Source organism: Entelurus aequoreus, linkage group LG09 (assembly GCF_033978785.1).
Source record: "Entelurus aequoreus isolate RoL-2023_Sb linkage group LG09, RoL_Eaeq_v1.1, whole genome shotgun sequence".
Lineage (NCBI taxonomy): Eukaryota > Metazoa > Chordata > Actinopteri > Syngnathiformes > Syngnathidae > Entelurus > Entelurus aequoreus.
In genome coordinates this window covers 20,581,166-20,600,327 of record NC_084739.1, presented here as the reverse complement: position 1 = coordinate 20,600,327, position 19,162 = coordinate 20,581,166, and the positions used below count along the sequence as shown (strand labels likewise).

At 40.0% G+C, this 19,162-nt stretch overlaps 1 protein-coding gene across 1 annotated transcript in view; it reads left to right on the top strand.

The window, feature by feature from the left end:
- Positions 1-3,988: 3,988 nt before the first annotated feature.
- The window catches only part of LOC133657838 (protein eyes shut homolog), a 40,605-nt gene continuing 25,431 nt past the window's right edge, over positions 3,989-19,162 (top strand). Inside the window, exons 1-2 of the mRNA XM_062059622.1 lie at positions 3,989-4,040; positions 16,009-16,168. Of these exons, the coding sequence (XP_061915606.1) occupies positions 16,030-16,168 (139 nt within the window). The 5' untranslated portion in view covers positions 3,989-4,040; positions 16,009-16,029. The remainder of the gene's footprint in view (positions 4,041-16,008; positions 16,169-19,162) is intronic.

Genomic DNA, 19,162 nt, shown 5'->3' with positions numbered 1-19,162 from the left:
CCAATTGCAAGCGCTACATTGAACTCTAACTACAAAGATGATGGTCAACTTGACTTAAGTCTTTGCATCTAACCGTTTCTTATTTTATTAGTTGAGTGGATAAATTCCAATGAAAAAAAAAGTATTGCACGTCGATACTGCCGCCACCTGCTGCCAGCCACAAGATGAGCAGCTGATTGCTTTCACCTGCCGTAATTGGAGCAACGCCAGCCAATCCAAAGGTGCTTAAAGTCAGCTGACATGTCATCTTTAAACAGTGTGATGTGGGTTACACTTGAATTGCTATCCAGTGGAAACATTTAGAACAGTAGTTTCTTTCATTTTTATATTTAGCAAACTGAACTTGCGGGCCGTGTTAAACCTGTTCGCGGGCCTTCAACTGCCCACGGGCCGTACGTTTGACACCCCTGCCGTAGTAAGTGAACTGCGAAGTGGCGAGGGAACACTGTATGACTTTACTATTCACTGAAAGTGACTCAACACACCATCATTATTGTCTAAATAGCAAGTATCAAGGTCATTGTATCTTAATGCCATGTACTTTGACATCCTGAAGCAGCGCTTGATTGCCTCCCTCTGGAAAATAGGCCACACGGCAATTTTCCAACATTAAAATAACCTCAAGAACACCTCCAAATTGTAATTAATTCTGCTTTCCAAGCTGTACACTGGCTACTTCATATTATTGTCTCCTGACGAGGTGTAACAAAATAAATGTAGTTATGAATGTAACTTAACTTTCGTGTGAACAGGCTCTAAAATAACATGCACGCAGGCATTGAAATTGTTTTTCACCGCAATGAGACATTCTTCTTAAAGATTACAATGTTTTTCTAGATTATAGTCATTGTGTGGATTACATTCTTCTTGTAGATTGCATTCTTCCATACTCTTTCTTCTCATGCGCGGTGGATACTTATCATCAAAGTGAAACCTTATTTTATTGTATATGGCGATTAATAGTGTCCTGTTGTGCTGTTGAATAATGTGCTTTTACACAAAAAGTTTCTTTTTGTGTCTTTCTTTTTGTTGCTGACTAAATTTTGTGATTCACGAGGAAGAAAATACATGTTGATCAGACTCGTCTTAAAACATTGATAACAACTTTACCATTAGTGACAGTAAATAGTGTTTGTATTAATCTACAAAAGAGAATTTAAGAACAATTAAAAAAAAACAACACTATTAAATTCCAATTGTTGGGTGTAAATATTTAGGATATGATTTAATTGAACTTCAGCATTATTGATAATTGTTTATGCTTGATTATAGATCAAAGCCACACACCGATTGATCTTCTTATGACGTAGCAAAGAGATCATTATTATGTTTGTATACAATATTAGATTTATTTATTTTTTTTAAATAATTGATTGTGTTTCCATTTACCTGTTTATGTCAATATCTTAAAGGGGAACTGCACTTTTTGGGGGAATTTTTACAATCCTAATGTGAGACTATAACTCATTTCTTTCATTTTTGTGTATGTTCCAAATAGTAAAACAACTGTTAACAAGAGGTGGCTAACAATATAGGTAATGGGATTAATTTATTAACGCATTTAAAGCCCTTTTAAAAAAATGTCCAAAAACCACCAACTACATGTATGTTTCCTTTACATGCTGTGACCTGCATATTAACCAAGCTATGGCAACATTGTTATTGTAGGAGCTAACACAGAGGAAGTACTTTTAATAACACAGCACCTTGTTCACAAATATACCTACACTGCTCCTCTGGGCCACTAGCAAGAAGTAAGCTAGCGATTGAGCTACTGCTGCTAAATTGCCTCTGAGTATGGAAACATTAATCCATTCAACTTTGTATTGAAAAATATTTAGTATTTCAATATCGATTGATTTGCTTAGCATACACCTTTCAAATCTTGTAGCTCATCCTCATTATATTCAGACTCAAAAATGTTCTGGATCATGATTTGTCCCAAAGTAGTCGTCACTGGCTCTCACAAAGTCTGCCATGATTGATGTTCGCTGCTATGCGCTCTGCGAAAGCACTGCATATTTCAGCAGCTAAATTAGGAGTCTTTGTTTGTTTACTTACTACTAAAAGACAAGTTGTCTAGTATGTTCACTATTTTCTTTAAGGACAAACTTGCAATAAGAAACATATGTTTAATGTCCCCTAAGATGTTTTGTTATAATAAAGCCAATAATGCAATTTTTTGTGGTGCCCTTTATTTAGAAAAGTACCGAAAACTACAGAAAAGTACAGAAATACATTTTGGTACCGGTATCGGTACCAACATATTGGTATCGTTACAACACTACTTAGCACACAGACCCCGAGACAGAAAGGAGGAATATAAAAACTGATGGTTTGGCTTCTCCAGTGAGGAGTCCTTCATTTTTTGACCTAGGCTCCTCCGGGTACTGCAGACCTGAATAATGACACACACTTGTAATGAAGCAACTTTTTGTTCAGCAAAGCGTCTCCGACGTCTCTTTTGATCCAGCCGCACTGCTGTGTTGCCCTCCTGCCCGGGAGGAGGTGACAAGACCAGAAATACAAAAAGACTTGAAGGTATAATTGCTGCCAAATGTGCATCAACAATGTATTGAGCAAAGGCTGTGAATACTTATGTACAGTCGCGATCAAAAGTGTACATTGTATTGTGGCCAAACAGCTACATTTTTGTTTCATCTGACCACAGAACTTTCCTCCAGAAGGTTTTATCTTTGTCCATGCGATGTCAGATGAAACAAAAATTGAGCTTTTTGGCCGCAATCCCCAGCAATATGTTTGGAGGACAAAAGGTGAGGCCTTTAATCCCAGGAACACCATCCCTACAGTCAAGCATGGTGGTGGTAGTATTATGTTCTGGGCCTGTTTTTCTGCCAATGGAACTGGTGCTTTACAGAGAGTAAATGGGACAATGAAAAAAGAGGATTACCTCCAAATTCTTCAGGACAACCTAAAATGATCAGCCCGGAGGTTGGGTCTTGGGCACAGTTGGGTGTTCCAACAGGACAATGACCCCAAACACACGTCAAAAGTGGTAAAGGAATGGCTAAATCAGGCTACAATTAAGGTTTTAGAATGGCCTTCCCAAAGTCCTGACTTAAACGTGTGGACAATGCTGAAGAAACAAGTCCATGTCAGAAAACCAACAAATTTAGCTGAACTGCACCAATTTTGTCAAGCGGAGTGGTCAAAAAATCAACCAGAATCTTGTGGATGGCTACCAAAAGCGCCTTATTGCAGTGAAACTTGCCAAGGGACATGTAACCAAATATTAACATTTCTGTATGTATACTTTTGACCCAGCAGATTTGGTCACATTTCCAGTAGACCCATAATAAATTCATAAAAGAACCAAACTTTATGAATGTTTTTTGTGACAAACAAGTATGTGCTACTTACTTACTCTAATCATTCTATCACAAAAAAAATAGAGTTGTAAAAATGATTGGAAACTCAAGACAGCCATGACATTAAGTTCTTTACAAGTGTATGTAAACTTTTGACCACGACTGTACATGTGATTGTTGTTTTATTTTCAATAAATTTGCAAAATTAAAAAAAAAAAACATTTTCACATTGTCATTATAGGGTAGTGTTAGTAGAATTTTGAAAACGAAAATAAATTAATTCCATTTTAGAATAAGGCTGTAAAATAACAAAAAGTGGGGAAACTGAAGCGCTGTGAATACTTTCCAATAGATCCAATACACTAGATGTCATCACATATTTAGAATTTCTGGATCAAATGTATTGTATCTCATAATTATCTGTCGGACTTCCTACTGTCATCCTTTTTGACTCGATTTTCTTCATTCACCTTTTTATATCCGCTATAGGAACTGCAAACTGTTCTAAACTAATCAAAAATTAGCAAAGAAATGTACGCGTCTAAAAATATGGCTCGAGGTGAATTGATCTAATGACACTGACCTCCTCCCAACAGATGCCCGCGGGCGTTTTCCGGGAAGAATTGTGAAGAAGTAATTGACTACTGCCGGCTGCTTAATATCAACTGCCTAAATGAGGGATTGTGTTTGAGTGTAATTGGCGGATATCAGGTGAGTAATTCAATGTCTCGGTCATAATCAAATACTCTGACTCCCCAGAAATATGTCTCATGTTGCCACCTGCAAGGATCACGTGATCTCCTTTAATAGGACATTGATTAGTTTTATAGTGACAGATGCTTCAAATTAGCTGTGAACAATTGTGTAATTTTTTGCTTAATATGAAGTGTTAATGCATGATTTCCTGCCGCTTTTAACACACCGAATAAGACATCTGCATGTCACATGCTTACGCAAAAAGTCGTTCCGTCCCTGGTTCTTTGAAATGTTTTCCCCAAAAAAGTCTGTCATTAATTGGAGCAAGGAAGCAGAATGGTGCGATCTGTCTGCAGATAGCACTAATCTAATTCTAGACCATTAATCACTCCATCTAATAGCTTTGCTCAGACAAGACAGCTTCTGGTTTAATTTGCCTCTCTTTGCTCACTTGTCACAAACATCTGTATTTTTACGACACATTGAGACTCCTTTGTGATGCCCCTTAGCTCCTAATTATTGTCAGTCTTGTTGCATTAGACCTTTGAGAGAATTAAATACAACCTCTGCTTTGTGTTGGTGAGCTACTTATCAAGCTTCTTAGAGTGCCATTTTACACTTAAGTCCTGAGAATTTGCGAAATTTAGTCCTACTCTCAAACTTAAGAATAAAAGCTTTTTATCAACGTTCTTAAGTCTAAGAATCACTCCTACTCTCCACGATATTTAACAGACCTTCAGAGGTGTCTTAAGTGGTTAGGAGTTGCCAGTAGGGGATGGCACTGAGGCGAGAGAGACGTGCGCGAACGTTCAGGGAACGGAACAATGTTTTTTTTTTTTTTGATGACAAGCAGCTGATCAAACGGTATCGTTTAGACAGAGCGGATATTATTTTTGTCACAGATTTAATACTTTTCGATTCCTTGTTGATTTCTGCATGTGGCTGCAGTGGGCTAGTATATATAGAGCCACCCACACCAGTTTCAAATTAGTTGCCTAATTAATGAATTGGAAAGAAAATGTTATGACAGTAGCGTATGTGTGTGGCCGTGAGGTGAGTGACGTCAGTGAGTGTGTGGGCGATAGAAGAGAGGGAGCGGTAGCGTGAGTGCCGGCGGGGACTAGTTTGTTTTGTATTATTTTGTAGTTTATTGTCAAAATATACACTCCCATTGTCCACTTAAATATTTCCAAGATATTTCTTTATTCTTAGACAACGGATTCCCTTCCGTGATTGGTCATTTCTATGGACACAGAAATGACGTCACCTAAAATTCCGTTTACGGCACATAGTAATGTCGTAATTCAGCTCTGAGTGTGACACTTAAGATTCAGTCCTACACTTCGCTGAAAGTGTGAGTAAGACGCTTGATAACTAACTTTTAAGTGCAGCTTTCAGCGAATAATTTATTTACTCTTAAGTCAACTCTTAGCAGACTTCTTAGGAGTAATTCTAAGAAGCTTGATAAGTACGGCCCTAAGGGCCGTACTTATCAAGCTTCTTAGAGTGCCATTTTACACTTAAGTCCTGAGAATTTGCTAAATTTAGTCCTACTCTCAAACTTAAGAATAAAAGCTTTTTATCAACTTTCTTAAGTCTAAGAATCACTCCTACTCTCCACGATATTTAAGAGACCTTCAGAGGTGTCTTAAGTGGTTAGGAGTTGCCAGCAGGGGATGGCACTGAGGCAAGAGAGACGTGCGCGAACGTTCAGGAAACGGAACAATGTTTTGGTTTTTTTTGATGACGAGCAGCTGATCAAACGGTATCGTTTAGACAGAGCGGATATTATTTTTGTCACAGATTTAATACTTTTCGATTCCTTGTTGATTTCTGCATGTGTCTGCAGTGGGCTAGTATATATAGAGCCACCCACACCAGTTTCAAATTAGTTGCCTAATTAATTAATTGGAAAGAAAATGTTATGACAGTAGCGTATGTGTGTGGCCGTGAGGTGAGTGACGTCAGTGAGTGTGTGGGCGATAGAAGAGAGGGAGCGGTAGCGTGAGTGCCGGCGGGGACTAGTTTGTTTCGTATTATTTTGCAGTTTATTGTCAAAATATACACTCCCATTGTCCACTTAAATATTTCCAAGATATTTCTTTATTCTTAGACAACGGATTCCCTTCCGTGATTGGTCATTTCTATGGACACAGAAATGACGTCACCTAAAATTGCGTTTACGGCACATAGTAATGTCGTAATTCAGCTCTGAGTGTGACACTTAAGATTCAGTCCTACACTTCGCTGAAAGTGTGAGTAAGACGCTTGATAACTAACTTTTAAGTGCAGCTTTCAGCGAAGAATTTATTTACTCTTAAGTCAACTCTTAGCAGACTTCTTAGGAGTAATTCTAAGAAGCTTGATAAGTACGGCCCCAGGAGCCGTACTTATCAAGCATTTTACACTTAAGTCCTGAGAATTTGCGAAATTTAGTCCTACTCTCAAACTTAAGAATAAAAGCTTTTTATCAATGTTCTTAAGTCTAAGAATCACTCCTACTCTCCACGATATTTAAGAGACCTTCAGAGGTGTCTTAAGTGGTTAGGAGTTGCCAGCAGGGGATGGCACTGAGGCAAGAGAGACGTGCGCGAACGTTCAGGGAACGGAACAATGTTTTGGTTTTTTTTGATGACGAGCAGCTGATCAAACGGTATCGTTTAGACAGAGCGGATATTATTTTTGTCACAGATTTAATACTTTTCGATTCCTTGTTGATTTCTGCATGTGGCTGCAGTGGGCTAGTATATATAGAGCCACCCACACCAGTTTCAAATTAGTTGCCTAATTAATGAATTGGAAAGAAAATGTTATGACAGTAGCGTATGTGTGTGGCCGTGAGGTGAGTGACGTCAGTGAGTGTGTGGGCGATAGAAGAGAGGGAGCGGTAGCGTGAGTGCCGGCGGGGACTAGTTTGTTTTGTATTATTTTGTAGTTTATTGTCAAAATATACACTCCCATTGTCCACTTAAATATTTCCAAGATATTTCTTTATTCTTAGACAACGGATTCCCTTCCGTGATTGGTCATTTCTATGGACACAGAAATGACGTCACCTAAAATTCCGTTTACGGCACATAGTAATGTCGTAATTCAGCTCTGAGTGTGACACTTAAGATTCAGTCCTACACTTCGCTGAAAGTGTGAGTAAGACGCTTGATAACTAACTTTTAAGTGCAGCTTTCAGCGAATAATTTATTTACTCTTAAGTCAACTCTTAGCAGACTTCTTAGGAGTAATTCTAAGAAGCTTGATAAGTACGGCCCCAGAGATATTAAAGGAGTAAGCTCAGTGGGTTCATTTTGAGGCATTCTTCAGGTTGTTTTTACAGCAGCCCTCAATAATGTGCACAGAATAAACACATTTTCACAAAGTAGGATTGTTGTTAATACATCAATGTAATCTAATTTAACACTTAGTATAGGCAAACGTATGTGATGTACACTACTGTTCAAAAGTTTGGGGTCACCCAAACAATTTAGTGGAATAGCCTTCATTTCTAAGAACAATAATAGACTGTCGCCTGATTTAGCCATTCCTTTACCACTTTTGACGTGAGTTTGGGGTCAATGTCCTGTTTCACCCTCTGTATAGAGTGTACACTTGTTTTATCGCACTGTATGGAATGGCCTCAATCTCGTTACCCTGCGTAATGACAATAAAGCTGATTCTGATTCTGATTCTGATTCTGGAACACCCAATTGTGTCTCCAAGACCCAACCTACAGGCTGATGATTTTAGGTTGTCCTGAAGAATTTGGAGGTAATCCTCCTTTTTCATTGTCCCGTTTACTCTCTGTAAAGCACCAGTTATATTGGCAGCTAAACAGGCCCAGAGCACAATACTACCACCACCATGCTTGACGGTAGGGAGGGTGGGCCTTTTTGGTTATGCCACGTCTCTGGAAAAAAAGATGTGTATGTGTTTTGTGAAGCGAAGTTAGGATACAATGTTTTCATTATAAATTGTTTATGAACGCAGGAGAACCGGAAGCAGCAAATGCACATAGCTTTAATTTACTGTTGTCTAGACTCACCAGCTGATGGCATCAAAAATAAAATGCGTCCTCTTTACTTTCTCTCAGGTGTAGCACACTGCAAAAACTGAAATCTAAATAAGGGTGATATTTGCTTATTTTCTGTCTGATAAGATCATTCTTCTCACTAAGCAGATGTTATGTTAGAGTGTTTTACTTGTTTTAAGGGTTTTGGTCCTAAATGATCTCAGTAAGATGTTGCTGAGATTGTATGACCTATATTGAGTAAAACATGCTTGAAACAAAAATATCAACTGTTGCAAAGTTGTGTCATTAACACTCACAAGTATAAAACTACTTTTTTAAAGTAATATTTTCTTACTTCAAGCATGAAAAAAAAAAAAATCATGATTTTGACACAAATGTGTCTCATAATTAAAAGAGATGACAGCCAAATGGACTTTGCTGTTTTATTTTCAATGAAACAATAGAAAATATGTACTCATATAGTAGTACAGTTGGCACAGTACAGTAAACTGACAGTTAATATTTAAACATTTAACTTGTGACATTTCTAACAATTTTGAACAGAAATAGTTCATGCACATTCAGATAAATTCTTCAAAATTATAATTAAAAATAATTTGGCTGGAGGCTGGGCGGTATATATGCGCACTAATTGACTGAAAGAGCACCCACTTGGTGCGATGATGTCATGTTATGTTATCGATGGAAAAATGCATTTTTAGACCATATGATTTGCCTGAGCGGCTAGGAGACCCCAATAGTAACAAGCAGTTGCCCTGTTGCCTTTCCATTAAGAAAAATAAACTACTTTTTAGTATAAGTTTGCTGGTTTCAAGAAATGTAATGCCGAACGCATATCCTTATGTCAAGATAATGGCACCAGCATTTACTTAATTTAAGAATATTTTTCAACATATTGAGCAAAAAGGTCTCTTTTTTTTTCCTACCAAGAAAAGTGCACTTGTTAGTGAGAATATACTTATTTTAAGGTATATTTGGGTTCATTAAAGTTAGCTAATTTTACTTGTTTTGGAAAGTCTTGACAAGCCACATTTTCTTGTTGTATTGGCAGATGATTTTGCTTAGTTCAAATAAAATACCCCTAATTTTAGTTGTTTTTTTTTTCTTATTTTTGAACACTGACTTTTTGCAGTGCAGGAACATGTTAAATACACACATTATCGTTTTAGCGGTGAGAAACACAACTTCTGCATCTCACAAGCATCTGATTGGTTCTCCTTCGTGACTCACTCCCGGCCCATTGTGATTGGATATGTTCCAAACTTCTCCCACAAAATTACGTATGATTGGGTTTCGTTTCTGTCAACATTGCATCTTGTTTTTATTTGTGGACAAAAATATCCGTTAATTGTGTTATTGTCTTAATCAACGTGCATTTTATTTTGATTCATTATCGTCCTATTCTCGTCAGCAAAAAGTATGTTGGTGACGATAACTAAGATGAAGATTATTAGTCAAAAAAATGAACACTGCCTTCTGCTGTACAAACAATAAGTCAACACACAGCAATCATTGTCTATATACTGTAACTGACAACACAATTGTGTATACTTCAAAGTGTGCATGTCCAAACGAATTTTGACATTTGCAGTAGTGGGAAGAACTAGCAGTGTTGTTACTAGAATCTTCTTCCACCCCTCCCTCCTGATGACATCACTGATGGAGCCGGTGGATGTTTGTCAGCTCTTGCCTCAGGTGCTCAATTGTGTTCAAGTCTAGAGACATACTCGGCCGATCCATCACCTTCACTTATATCTTCCTCAACAAGGCACTTGTCATTTTGTAAGTGTGTTTGAACTCCTTATCATGTTGGAAATGTGCCATGCTAACCCTTTTTCCAAGGGAATAGAATATTCTATTCTTCATACATGTCAAAGTGCATATCGGAAAGTGCAATGGAATTTATTTCCCAATTCTTAGTACGGCTAATGAACCACAAAAAACACAATCATGCTTGTATGTCTTTAAAGAGAGTTGTCTTGAGCCTTGTCTTGTGTAATCTTATGTTTGTCTAATCTGGTACGTTATGAGAATGCCATCAGAAATGGGTTTGTTCATCATTCTTCGAGGTATAAATAGTTTATGTGTTGTCCGTCTGTTTGTAAATAATCCAGACGAGGCGTGTTGGCTGAGTTCTAAACGTTTACTCATAAGGCGTGCTCATCACAACATTCTAGCTGCCGGCATGGCCACATACAACACTTCTCCGGCTACCGCGCATGCTCATAACTCCTGTTGCATGCTGGGTAGTGTAGTTCTTATATTACCTGGAACATAACATCACATCGTCCCCCCTATAAAGAAATAGTGTTTAACTCAACAGTGTTATTTTTTTTTTTTAGCTTTGTAACCACATTTGCAATCATATAATTTTCTCTTCATAGACATCTCTTTCAACAAAGACCCAAACAGTTATGTTAACACTTTTTTTTTTTTTAAACTCTCAAAACCTCAGAGTCCTTAACAAGTCTCAATCAGCCTCTTTGGCTGAACATGTCTCTTCGGTCTAGAGTTAGACAGTCTCTCAACAGCAGGTGACGCGGACACTGCTGTCAGTCCTTGGTCTGCAAGGTCAGGCTTCGTGTCAGCAAGTTCTGCAGGTCCAGCTGAGTCCTGCTGAGCCTTTTCCTGAGCTGCAATGTTGCCTTCAGTCAGCTGTAGTTGAAGATCCGTGCGGTTCCTTCTCAGAGTCGGTCCATTTTCCATCTGGTTCCTATACGAACGTGGAGCAACTTCCTCTTCCACCTGTCCTTTTTGTCTCCAAGTGCCTGTAGAAATGTCTCTGAGACGCACGACGTCCCCTGGCCTCAGCATAGGCAGGTGTTTTGCCGTTCTATCATGCAGCTGTTTTTGCTTCGCTTTTTGTACTTCCTTAGTGTGTCTGATTTTGTGTGTGCCTTTGGGTGTCAGCAAATCCTCGTTGACTGGTAGGTTGGAGCGAATGCGCCTACCCATCAGCATTTGGGCGGGTGACAGTCCATTTTGTAGAGGTGCACTCCGGTAGATCAGTAAACTTTTCTGAAAGTCATCTTTGTCCTGTTATTTTTTTAACAGGTTTTTTACTGTTTTTACAGAGCATTCTGCCAAGCCGTTGGACTTTGGATAAGTTGGACTTGATGTGGAGTGTTGAAACCCCCATTCCTTGGCAAAGGCAGCAAACTCACAGCTAGAAAACTGGGGACCATTGTCGGAAAACAGTTCGCATGGAACACCATGTCTGGCAAAAACAGTCTTTAAATAACTGACAACTGCTTTGCTCGTTGTTGACTGTAACGCTCCAATTTCCGGATAGTTTGAAAAGTAGTCTGTGACTACCACGTAGCTCCTTCCATCAAAGTCAAATAGATCCGTTCCTACTTTGTAGTAAGGTCTGTGGGGCACTGGATGAGTCATCAGTGGCTCCGCTTGTTGTTTTGGCCTGTAAGTTCGGCAAACTCCACATGATGCTTTTGTTTGGCTAATACCCTGATTGATCCTTGGCCAGTACATTACTCCGTAGCTCTTTTGCTTGAGCTCTGGTGGTCTCAGCTGCTCTACACATACTGACACACTTATCTAACGTAAGCCCAGTTTCTCGAAGCAGTCTTTCTCTCAGTGCATTATCCATTGTACCACAAACAATTCTATCTCTCACTAATGAGTCTCTCAGAGTGTCAAATTCACATGTTTTGCTTAGCGTGTGAAGCTCTGCCATGTACTGATCAAAAGGTACTCCTTGCTTTTGGTCATGTGTGAAAAACGTATACCTCTCAAATGTCACGTTTTGACGAGGCACAAAGTATTCTTCAAACTTTGTCATTAGCTGTTCCAGAGTCAAATTAGCTTCATCCAGCTGAAAGCTATTATATATGTCCAAAGCATCTTCTCCAATAACATGCAAAATAATGTGAGCTTTCAGCTTTTCATTATCACCTCCTGCTCCGTTTGCTGCTAAATATATATTAAATCTTTGCTTAAAACGCTTCCAGTTATCGGCAAGATTAGCAGTTAGTAGCATTGGGCTAGGTGGACTTAGCTTTTCCATGGCTGTACTTTGGGGTAAGTTACCGGGACTCCACAGCTCTTTGTGTGGTTGGCTTTCCTCCAACTCGGGCACAAGATCCTCTTCTATTTGTTCAATATGTCCCTTGTCCTCTGTGTCACTTTACCGCCGCTCAAAGTCTTCACACACGTAGCAAACTCCTCAGAAATGTGGCGTCCTTCGCACGTTTTCACTCACGCGACCGGAGACATCTTCCTTCCGCTCGTCTTTCGTGGCTCCCTCGTGGCAAACATTCCGTCCGACGCTGCTCACGGCCACTTCTGACACCATGTGTTGTCCGTCTGTTTGTAAATAATCCAGACGAGGCGTGTTGGCTGAGTTCTAAACGTTTACTCATAAGGCGTGCTCATCACAACATTCTAGCTGCCGGCATGGCCACATACAACACTTCTCCGGCTACCGTGCATGCTCATAACTCCTGTTGCATGCTGGGTAGTGTAGTTTTTATATTACCTGGAACATAACATCACAGTTTATAACCGTTAATTTTTATTATTGGCATTTGGGAAAAACCTCGTAATTTGCGTGTTCCTTATTTTGTACAAGATGTCAATGTTTTCCAGTTTTATTCCAGTTCATTTGAACAATGTAAAATTCCCTTCAGTCCTGGGCAAAATAGGTAAGGCACGTTTATTTGTAGAGCACAATTCGTACACAAGGCAATTTAAAGTGCATTACAGGAAAAAAAAAAAAGACAAACATACAAATATGAAATCGTATTTATAAAAACATCTGAAAATACACGCATCCTAAAAACAATCATAATTGATTCAAATTAAATACTGTAGATAAAATATGTTCAGTTGTCATATGTTCAATTAAATAAAAGTGTTATCAGACTGAACATGAACATTGCCAATGTTGAGGCCAGTCTCACATCTTCATTCCAGATTTTAGGAGCATAAAACACCCAGTTTCACCGAGTTTTGCTCCGGACTCTAGCCACTTGCAGAAGACCTCTACCAGAGGTTCTCAGAGCTCGTACATGTCAGAGATGTACAAGACCATGAAAAGACTTGTACACAAGGAGAGTTGTTTTAAAGTCTATTCTCTGAGCCACTGCAGTGACCTGAACACTGGACTAATATAATCATACTTCCTGGTTCTAGTCAGGACTCGAGCAGCAGCATTTTGGATGTACTGCAGCTGCTTTACAGCTCATTTAAAAAGCCCAGTGAGAAAGCCAGTACACTAGTTCAACCTGCTGGGGGAAAAAGGCATGGATTAGTCTTTTTAAGTCTGATTTAGACATCCATCCATTCATTTTCTACCGCTTATTCCCTTCGGGGTCGCGGGGGGCGCTGGAGCCTATCTCAGCTGCATTCGGGCGGAAGGCGGAGTACGAGTCACCACATTATTCCTCTGATTTTTCAGATGATAAAAAGCTGCTGACGTTATTGACTTAATGTGACTGTTAAAGTTCAAGTCTGAGTCCATTATTACCCCTAGATTTCTAACCTGATTATTAGGTTTCAGAGAGGGGGTCTGAAGGTGACTAATAATAGTTTATCTTTGTTTCTTTGGGCCAATGATTTCTGTTTTGTCTGAGTTTAGCTGAAGAAAACCAGGGTGTACACCGCCTTCCGCCCGTGTGCAGCTGGGATAGGCTCCAGCACCCCCCGAAACCCTATAAGGGACAAGCGGTAGAAAATGAATGGATGGACACTGATTGGTTCAATGCAGCTGTAGACGATTTGACGCCCCGGACGAGAGTAAACCCTCCAGCCCAGCCCTCGAGAAAAAACAAAAAAGCCTGTATGTAACATGACATAGTTAGCAATTATTTAGTTGACATGTAAAGACAAATAAAATGCAATCTGCACAAGCCACAACGACATCCTCGGCTCAGATCCCACATCAGGGCAAGAAAAAACTCAACCCAATGGGATACAACAAGAAACCTAGGAGGGGACCGCAAATGTGGCGCATTGGGTTGAGTTTTTTCTTGCCCTGATGTGGGATCTGAGCCGAGGATGTCGTTGTGGCTTGTGCAGCCCTTACACTTGTGATTAAGGGCTATATAAATAAACTGTGATTGATTGATAAACTTAACTTTCTTGTAAAAATCTGCTTCCGCGTCTGTCCCTGATACCCGTGTTTCAGGCTTAAACAAACCCCGCCCACTCTGCTTTGTGCCTTGTCTGCCTGGAGCTGCTGTGACATAGTCACTATGATTACTGTAACAACCTGTATATCACTCAAAAGCGCAGATTACAATTATTGGAATAGTTGACACAGTTCAAAAGTTATGGTAATTTGAAAACGGTACTGACATTCAAAGTTTCGATGTTGAAAGTTTAAAATGAATAATTTGGAAACGTTTAGCGGCCCGGATTGAAAAGCTTTACAGGCCATATTCGGCCATAGTAGCTACTCTGCGGCCAGCTAGTCAACAAGAGCTGGCGCATTTCACTCCTGTCACTGACAAAACAGACACACCAATAACTGAATGACTTAGCCGAGGAACTTATGAGGTAAACTCAGACTTCACATTCCCTAAAAGAGATGATGGAAGAAGTTTCCATCACCCCTACTTCCACAGACATTTAGTGAACAGAGAGAAAATTAAGAGAACGTGGCTCATGTATTCCCCTATTTCCATATCATTTGCACTTTGCTTGTAGGTATTAAGTTATTATTTTATTCTCATGGAAATTACTTAAATGGTTTATATTTTTCTTTAGATTAATTTTTTTTTGTCTTTACATGTCAACTAAATAATTGCTAACTATGTCATGTTGCATATAGGCTTTTTTGTTTTTTCTCGAGGGCTGGGCTAGAGGGTTTACTCTCGTCTGGGGCGTCAAATCGTCTACAGCTGCATTGAACCAATCAGTGTCCATCCATCCATTTTCTACCGCTTGTCCCTTATAGGGTTGTGGGGGGTGCTGGAGCCTATCCCAGCTGCACACGGGCGGAAGGCGGGGTACACCCTGGTTTTATTCACCGGGCGACTTGTGCAATGGACGTCGAGTGGATCTAGTTAATAGTGTGGGAGTCCAGTCCATAGTGGGACCAGCAGGGGATCATCTTGAGTGGAGACAAGTCAACAGCGCAGAGACATCCCCTACCGATGCACAGATGAGTGGTCCACCCCGGGTCCCGACTTCGAACAGCTAGCGCGTCATCTGTGGTCACCTAATAACCTCTCCACGCAGGAGAGGGGGGTAGAGCAGAAAAGAGACGGAAGATCAACTGGTCTAAAAGGGGGGTCTATTTAAAAGCTAGAATATACAAATTAGTTTTAAGATGGGACTTAAATGCTTCTACTGAGGTAGCATCTTTAACTGGGCATTCCAGAGTACTGGAGCCCGAATAGAAAACGCTCTATAGCCCGCAGACTGTTTTTGGGCTCTGGGAATCACTAATAAGCCGCAGTTCTTAGAGCGCAGACTTCTTGCCTGGACATACACGGTACAACACAATCAGCAAGATAGGATGGAGCTAGACTGTTTAGTATTGTATACGTAAGTAGGAAAACCTTAAAGTCTCATCTGAAGTGCACAGGAAGCCAGTGCAGGTGAGCCAGTATAGGCCTAATTTGATCAAACGTTCTTGTTCTTGTCAAAAGTCTAGCAGTTCTGCAGAAAAGTGATATTATATCAGATTGTGGGTGTTGATGGTGTTGGAGTACAGCCGGGTTTATGTCTACAGTTTTGTCACTTGAGAATATATATTGTAATATCAATAAATGTTCAAATGTGAATTTGTACTGACGTTATGACATACTGAGTATGTGTATATGATTAAAAAGTCCCCACAATCCCATTCCCCACATGGTTGCAAAACATATGACTTTGGATGCCCCCATAAACTCATCAAGATTAGCATGAGTTTTGCTGTCATCATTTATGATAAATGATAAGCTCCATACAATATGTCAAATTATGTTTTTCCATCATTGTTTCTGTTTGCAGTGTAACTGTACCCCAGGATGGATGGGAGAGTTTTGTCAATACGTGAGCGATGCCTGCCTGATAAAACCCAACAGATGTGTGAACGGCGCCACATGCATTACAACTAGCCAGCCGCAGTCCCCTCCGCAATACAAGTGCAGGTGTGCAAATGGATTCACAGGTGAGATTGCTGTCAAAGAAAATTGGTAAATGGTGGTAGAAAGGGACATGTGATTGATTCTGAATGTAACATTAGCTGTGGAGCAACAGGTATGGATAAACAAAGGGTGCACTGGACAAAGAGTGGTCATGCTAATCATGTCCTGAACATTCGTAAGGGGGGCGGAATTACATTTCAAAGTATGCAGTTTCTGCAAATAAAATGAGCAGTGTGGCAGCATATGCTCGTGTTATTAGCTTGCATGCATGCTTTTTCATTTGTTAGCATTATATTTGAGTCAGAGCACACAAAAAGGAATCGCTGTAACTGGATATTGCCCTGGTATTTAACTGGCAAGGAGTTTGTGGTTTACCCTGCCTCTTAGTTGAAGTCACTCGTGTGTTAAAGTCAGCCTATCTGACCCATGACACTTGTGTGGATAAGCAGTATAGACAAGTAGGAGAGGCAATTCCTGAAGGAATTGCGTGTAAATGCTCCGATGCTGAAGTTGAACTGAAATGCTGACAGAATGTAGTATGAATGTAAGAATAGTTTGAATGTAGAAATGGTTTGAATGTTGAAATGGTTTAAACGCTGAAATGGTTTGAATGTTGGAATGGTTTGAATGTTGAAGAGTTAGAATTTCCAGGAAAACCGGAATTTGGTTTGGAACTTGGGAAAGTGTTAGCTTGAATGTCCAGGATGAGTGGAATGTGTTGAAGGTGGAATGGTTTGAATGGGTTGAAAATTGGACAAGTAATTTTGAACGGGGAAAATGAAAAAAAAAAAAAAGAAGAAGGAATTATGGGAAATCCGGGATTTTTTTTTTTAATTGTTGAAGTAGAGCACACACTTTCTGAACAGGATGAATATTTTGAAGTTGAACAGTTTGAATCAGATGAAAAATGTAGGAATTGTGGAACTTTGAAAGATGCCCCAATGATTTCAATGGGAATTTCAGAAAAAAAATGGGGATTTCAGGAAAAGCGGGAAATGTTTTGAAAATGGTAAAAAAAAAAAAGATTTAATGGTTTGGAATGAGTTGAAATGGTTGGTGTTGAAATTTTTCAAATCGGTAGAGAAATGTTGAAGTAGTAACATGTTGAATTGAGAAATGGTATTACGGAATTTCGGGAAAACCCGGAATTTTTCCAGTTCTAAAAACAACTTAGTTTTTTTTCCTGATTAAGAATAATGTTTTGACGGTGGAACGGTTGAAATGCGTTGAAAAACGTGGAAGGGTGGAAATAGGTCTTTGGAAAAGCAGGAATTCTGGAAAATCCTGGAATTTTTTTTTAACTTGGAAAAATTATAGTTTGAATTTCCAGAATGGTGGAATATGTTGAAGTTGGAATGGTTTGAATAGAAGAGGCAATTCCTGAAGGAATTGCATGTGAATGCTCCAATGGTGAAGTTGAACTGAAATGCTGACAGAATGTAGGATGAATGTAAAAATGGTTTAAATGTTGAAATCGTTTAAAAGTTTAAATGGTTTGAATGTTGGAATGGTTTGAATGTTGAAAAGTTAGAATTTCCAGGAAAACCGGATTATGGTTTGGAACTTGGGAAAGTGTTAGTTCAAATTTCCAAGATGAGTGGAATGTGTTAATGTTGGAATGGTTTGAATTAGGGATGTCCGATAATATCAGACTGCCGATAATATCAGACTGCCGATATTATCGGCGATAAATGCTTTAATATGTAATATCGGAAATTATCGGTATCGGTTTCAAAATGATTTGTATTGGTTTCAAAATTATCGGTATTGGTTTTTAAAAAGTTAAATTTATGACTTTTTAAAACGCTGCTGTGTACACGGACGTAGGGAGAAGTACTGAGCACCAATAAACCTTAAAGGCACTTCCTTTGCGTACCGGCCCAGTCACTCAATATCTACGTATTTTCACACAAACAAGTGAATGCAAGGCATACTTGATCAACAGCCATACAGGTCACACTGAGGGTGACAGTATAAACAACTTTAACACTGTTACAAATATGCGCCACACTGTGAACCTACACCAAACAAGAATGACAAACACATTTCGGGAGAACATCCGCACTGTAACACAACATAAACGCAACAGAATAAATACCCAGAACCCCTTGCAGCACTAACTCTTCCGGGGCGCTACAATATACACCCGCCCGCTACCCCCTACTCTCTCTAGGTCGTCCTCAGACGAGCCTTCCATCGTTGCTTCCAGTCATCCCGATTCTCCATACATTTGGCCAGTTCCTTGGTACTCTGAGCTCCTGCATCCTTCTTGAGTACATCCACGTATGTTAGTGTGGGACTTTCCTCTTGACCGATGCCCATGTGTTGGTTCCCACAGTACCAATTTGCTGGCTGGCAGCTCCTGATGCCTTTGGCAGTGCCCTGCTAGTCTCATTCTCCTTACAGCAATCTTCTCGCTCACCCTTGGTATTCCCTTGTAGAGGACTCTGTTGGTTACGTGCGCACTCTTGTTGATGTTCTGCACTGCACGCAGCATCCTGGTGTAGCAACCATCCAGAGACCTTTCCAGGGTTGGCTTCAGGGTCCAGCATTCGCTGCCATAGAGGAGAACGGACTCAACTGTCGCGTAGAAGAAGCTGAGTTTGATTTGGCGGGGGAGGTTGGAGCTCCATACACTGGTCATGCCGTTCAGGGCCCTCCATGCAAGTGCCTTCCTCACTTTTAAATCCTGCTCAGTTGAGTTGACCCATCCGCCCAGGTATTTGAAGTCCTCAACTTCTTTCAGCACAGTGCCTCCTGCTGTTATCAGAGGTTGATGTTCTGGTGGAACATTGTAGGTCATGACCTCAGTTTTCTTGGCATTTAGCCTAAGGCCAACCTTGGCGCACTCTAGCTCTACCCTGTGTAGGAGTTCTTGTGCTTGTTCCACATTGTTGGAGAGCAGACTGATGTCATCCGCATAGTCAAGGTCTGTGAGGAGGCGACCACTGCCGGTTGTCGACTCGACTTCTTTGGTGTCAGCGTGAAGCCAAGTTCCTGCTCTCGCCCATTTATTG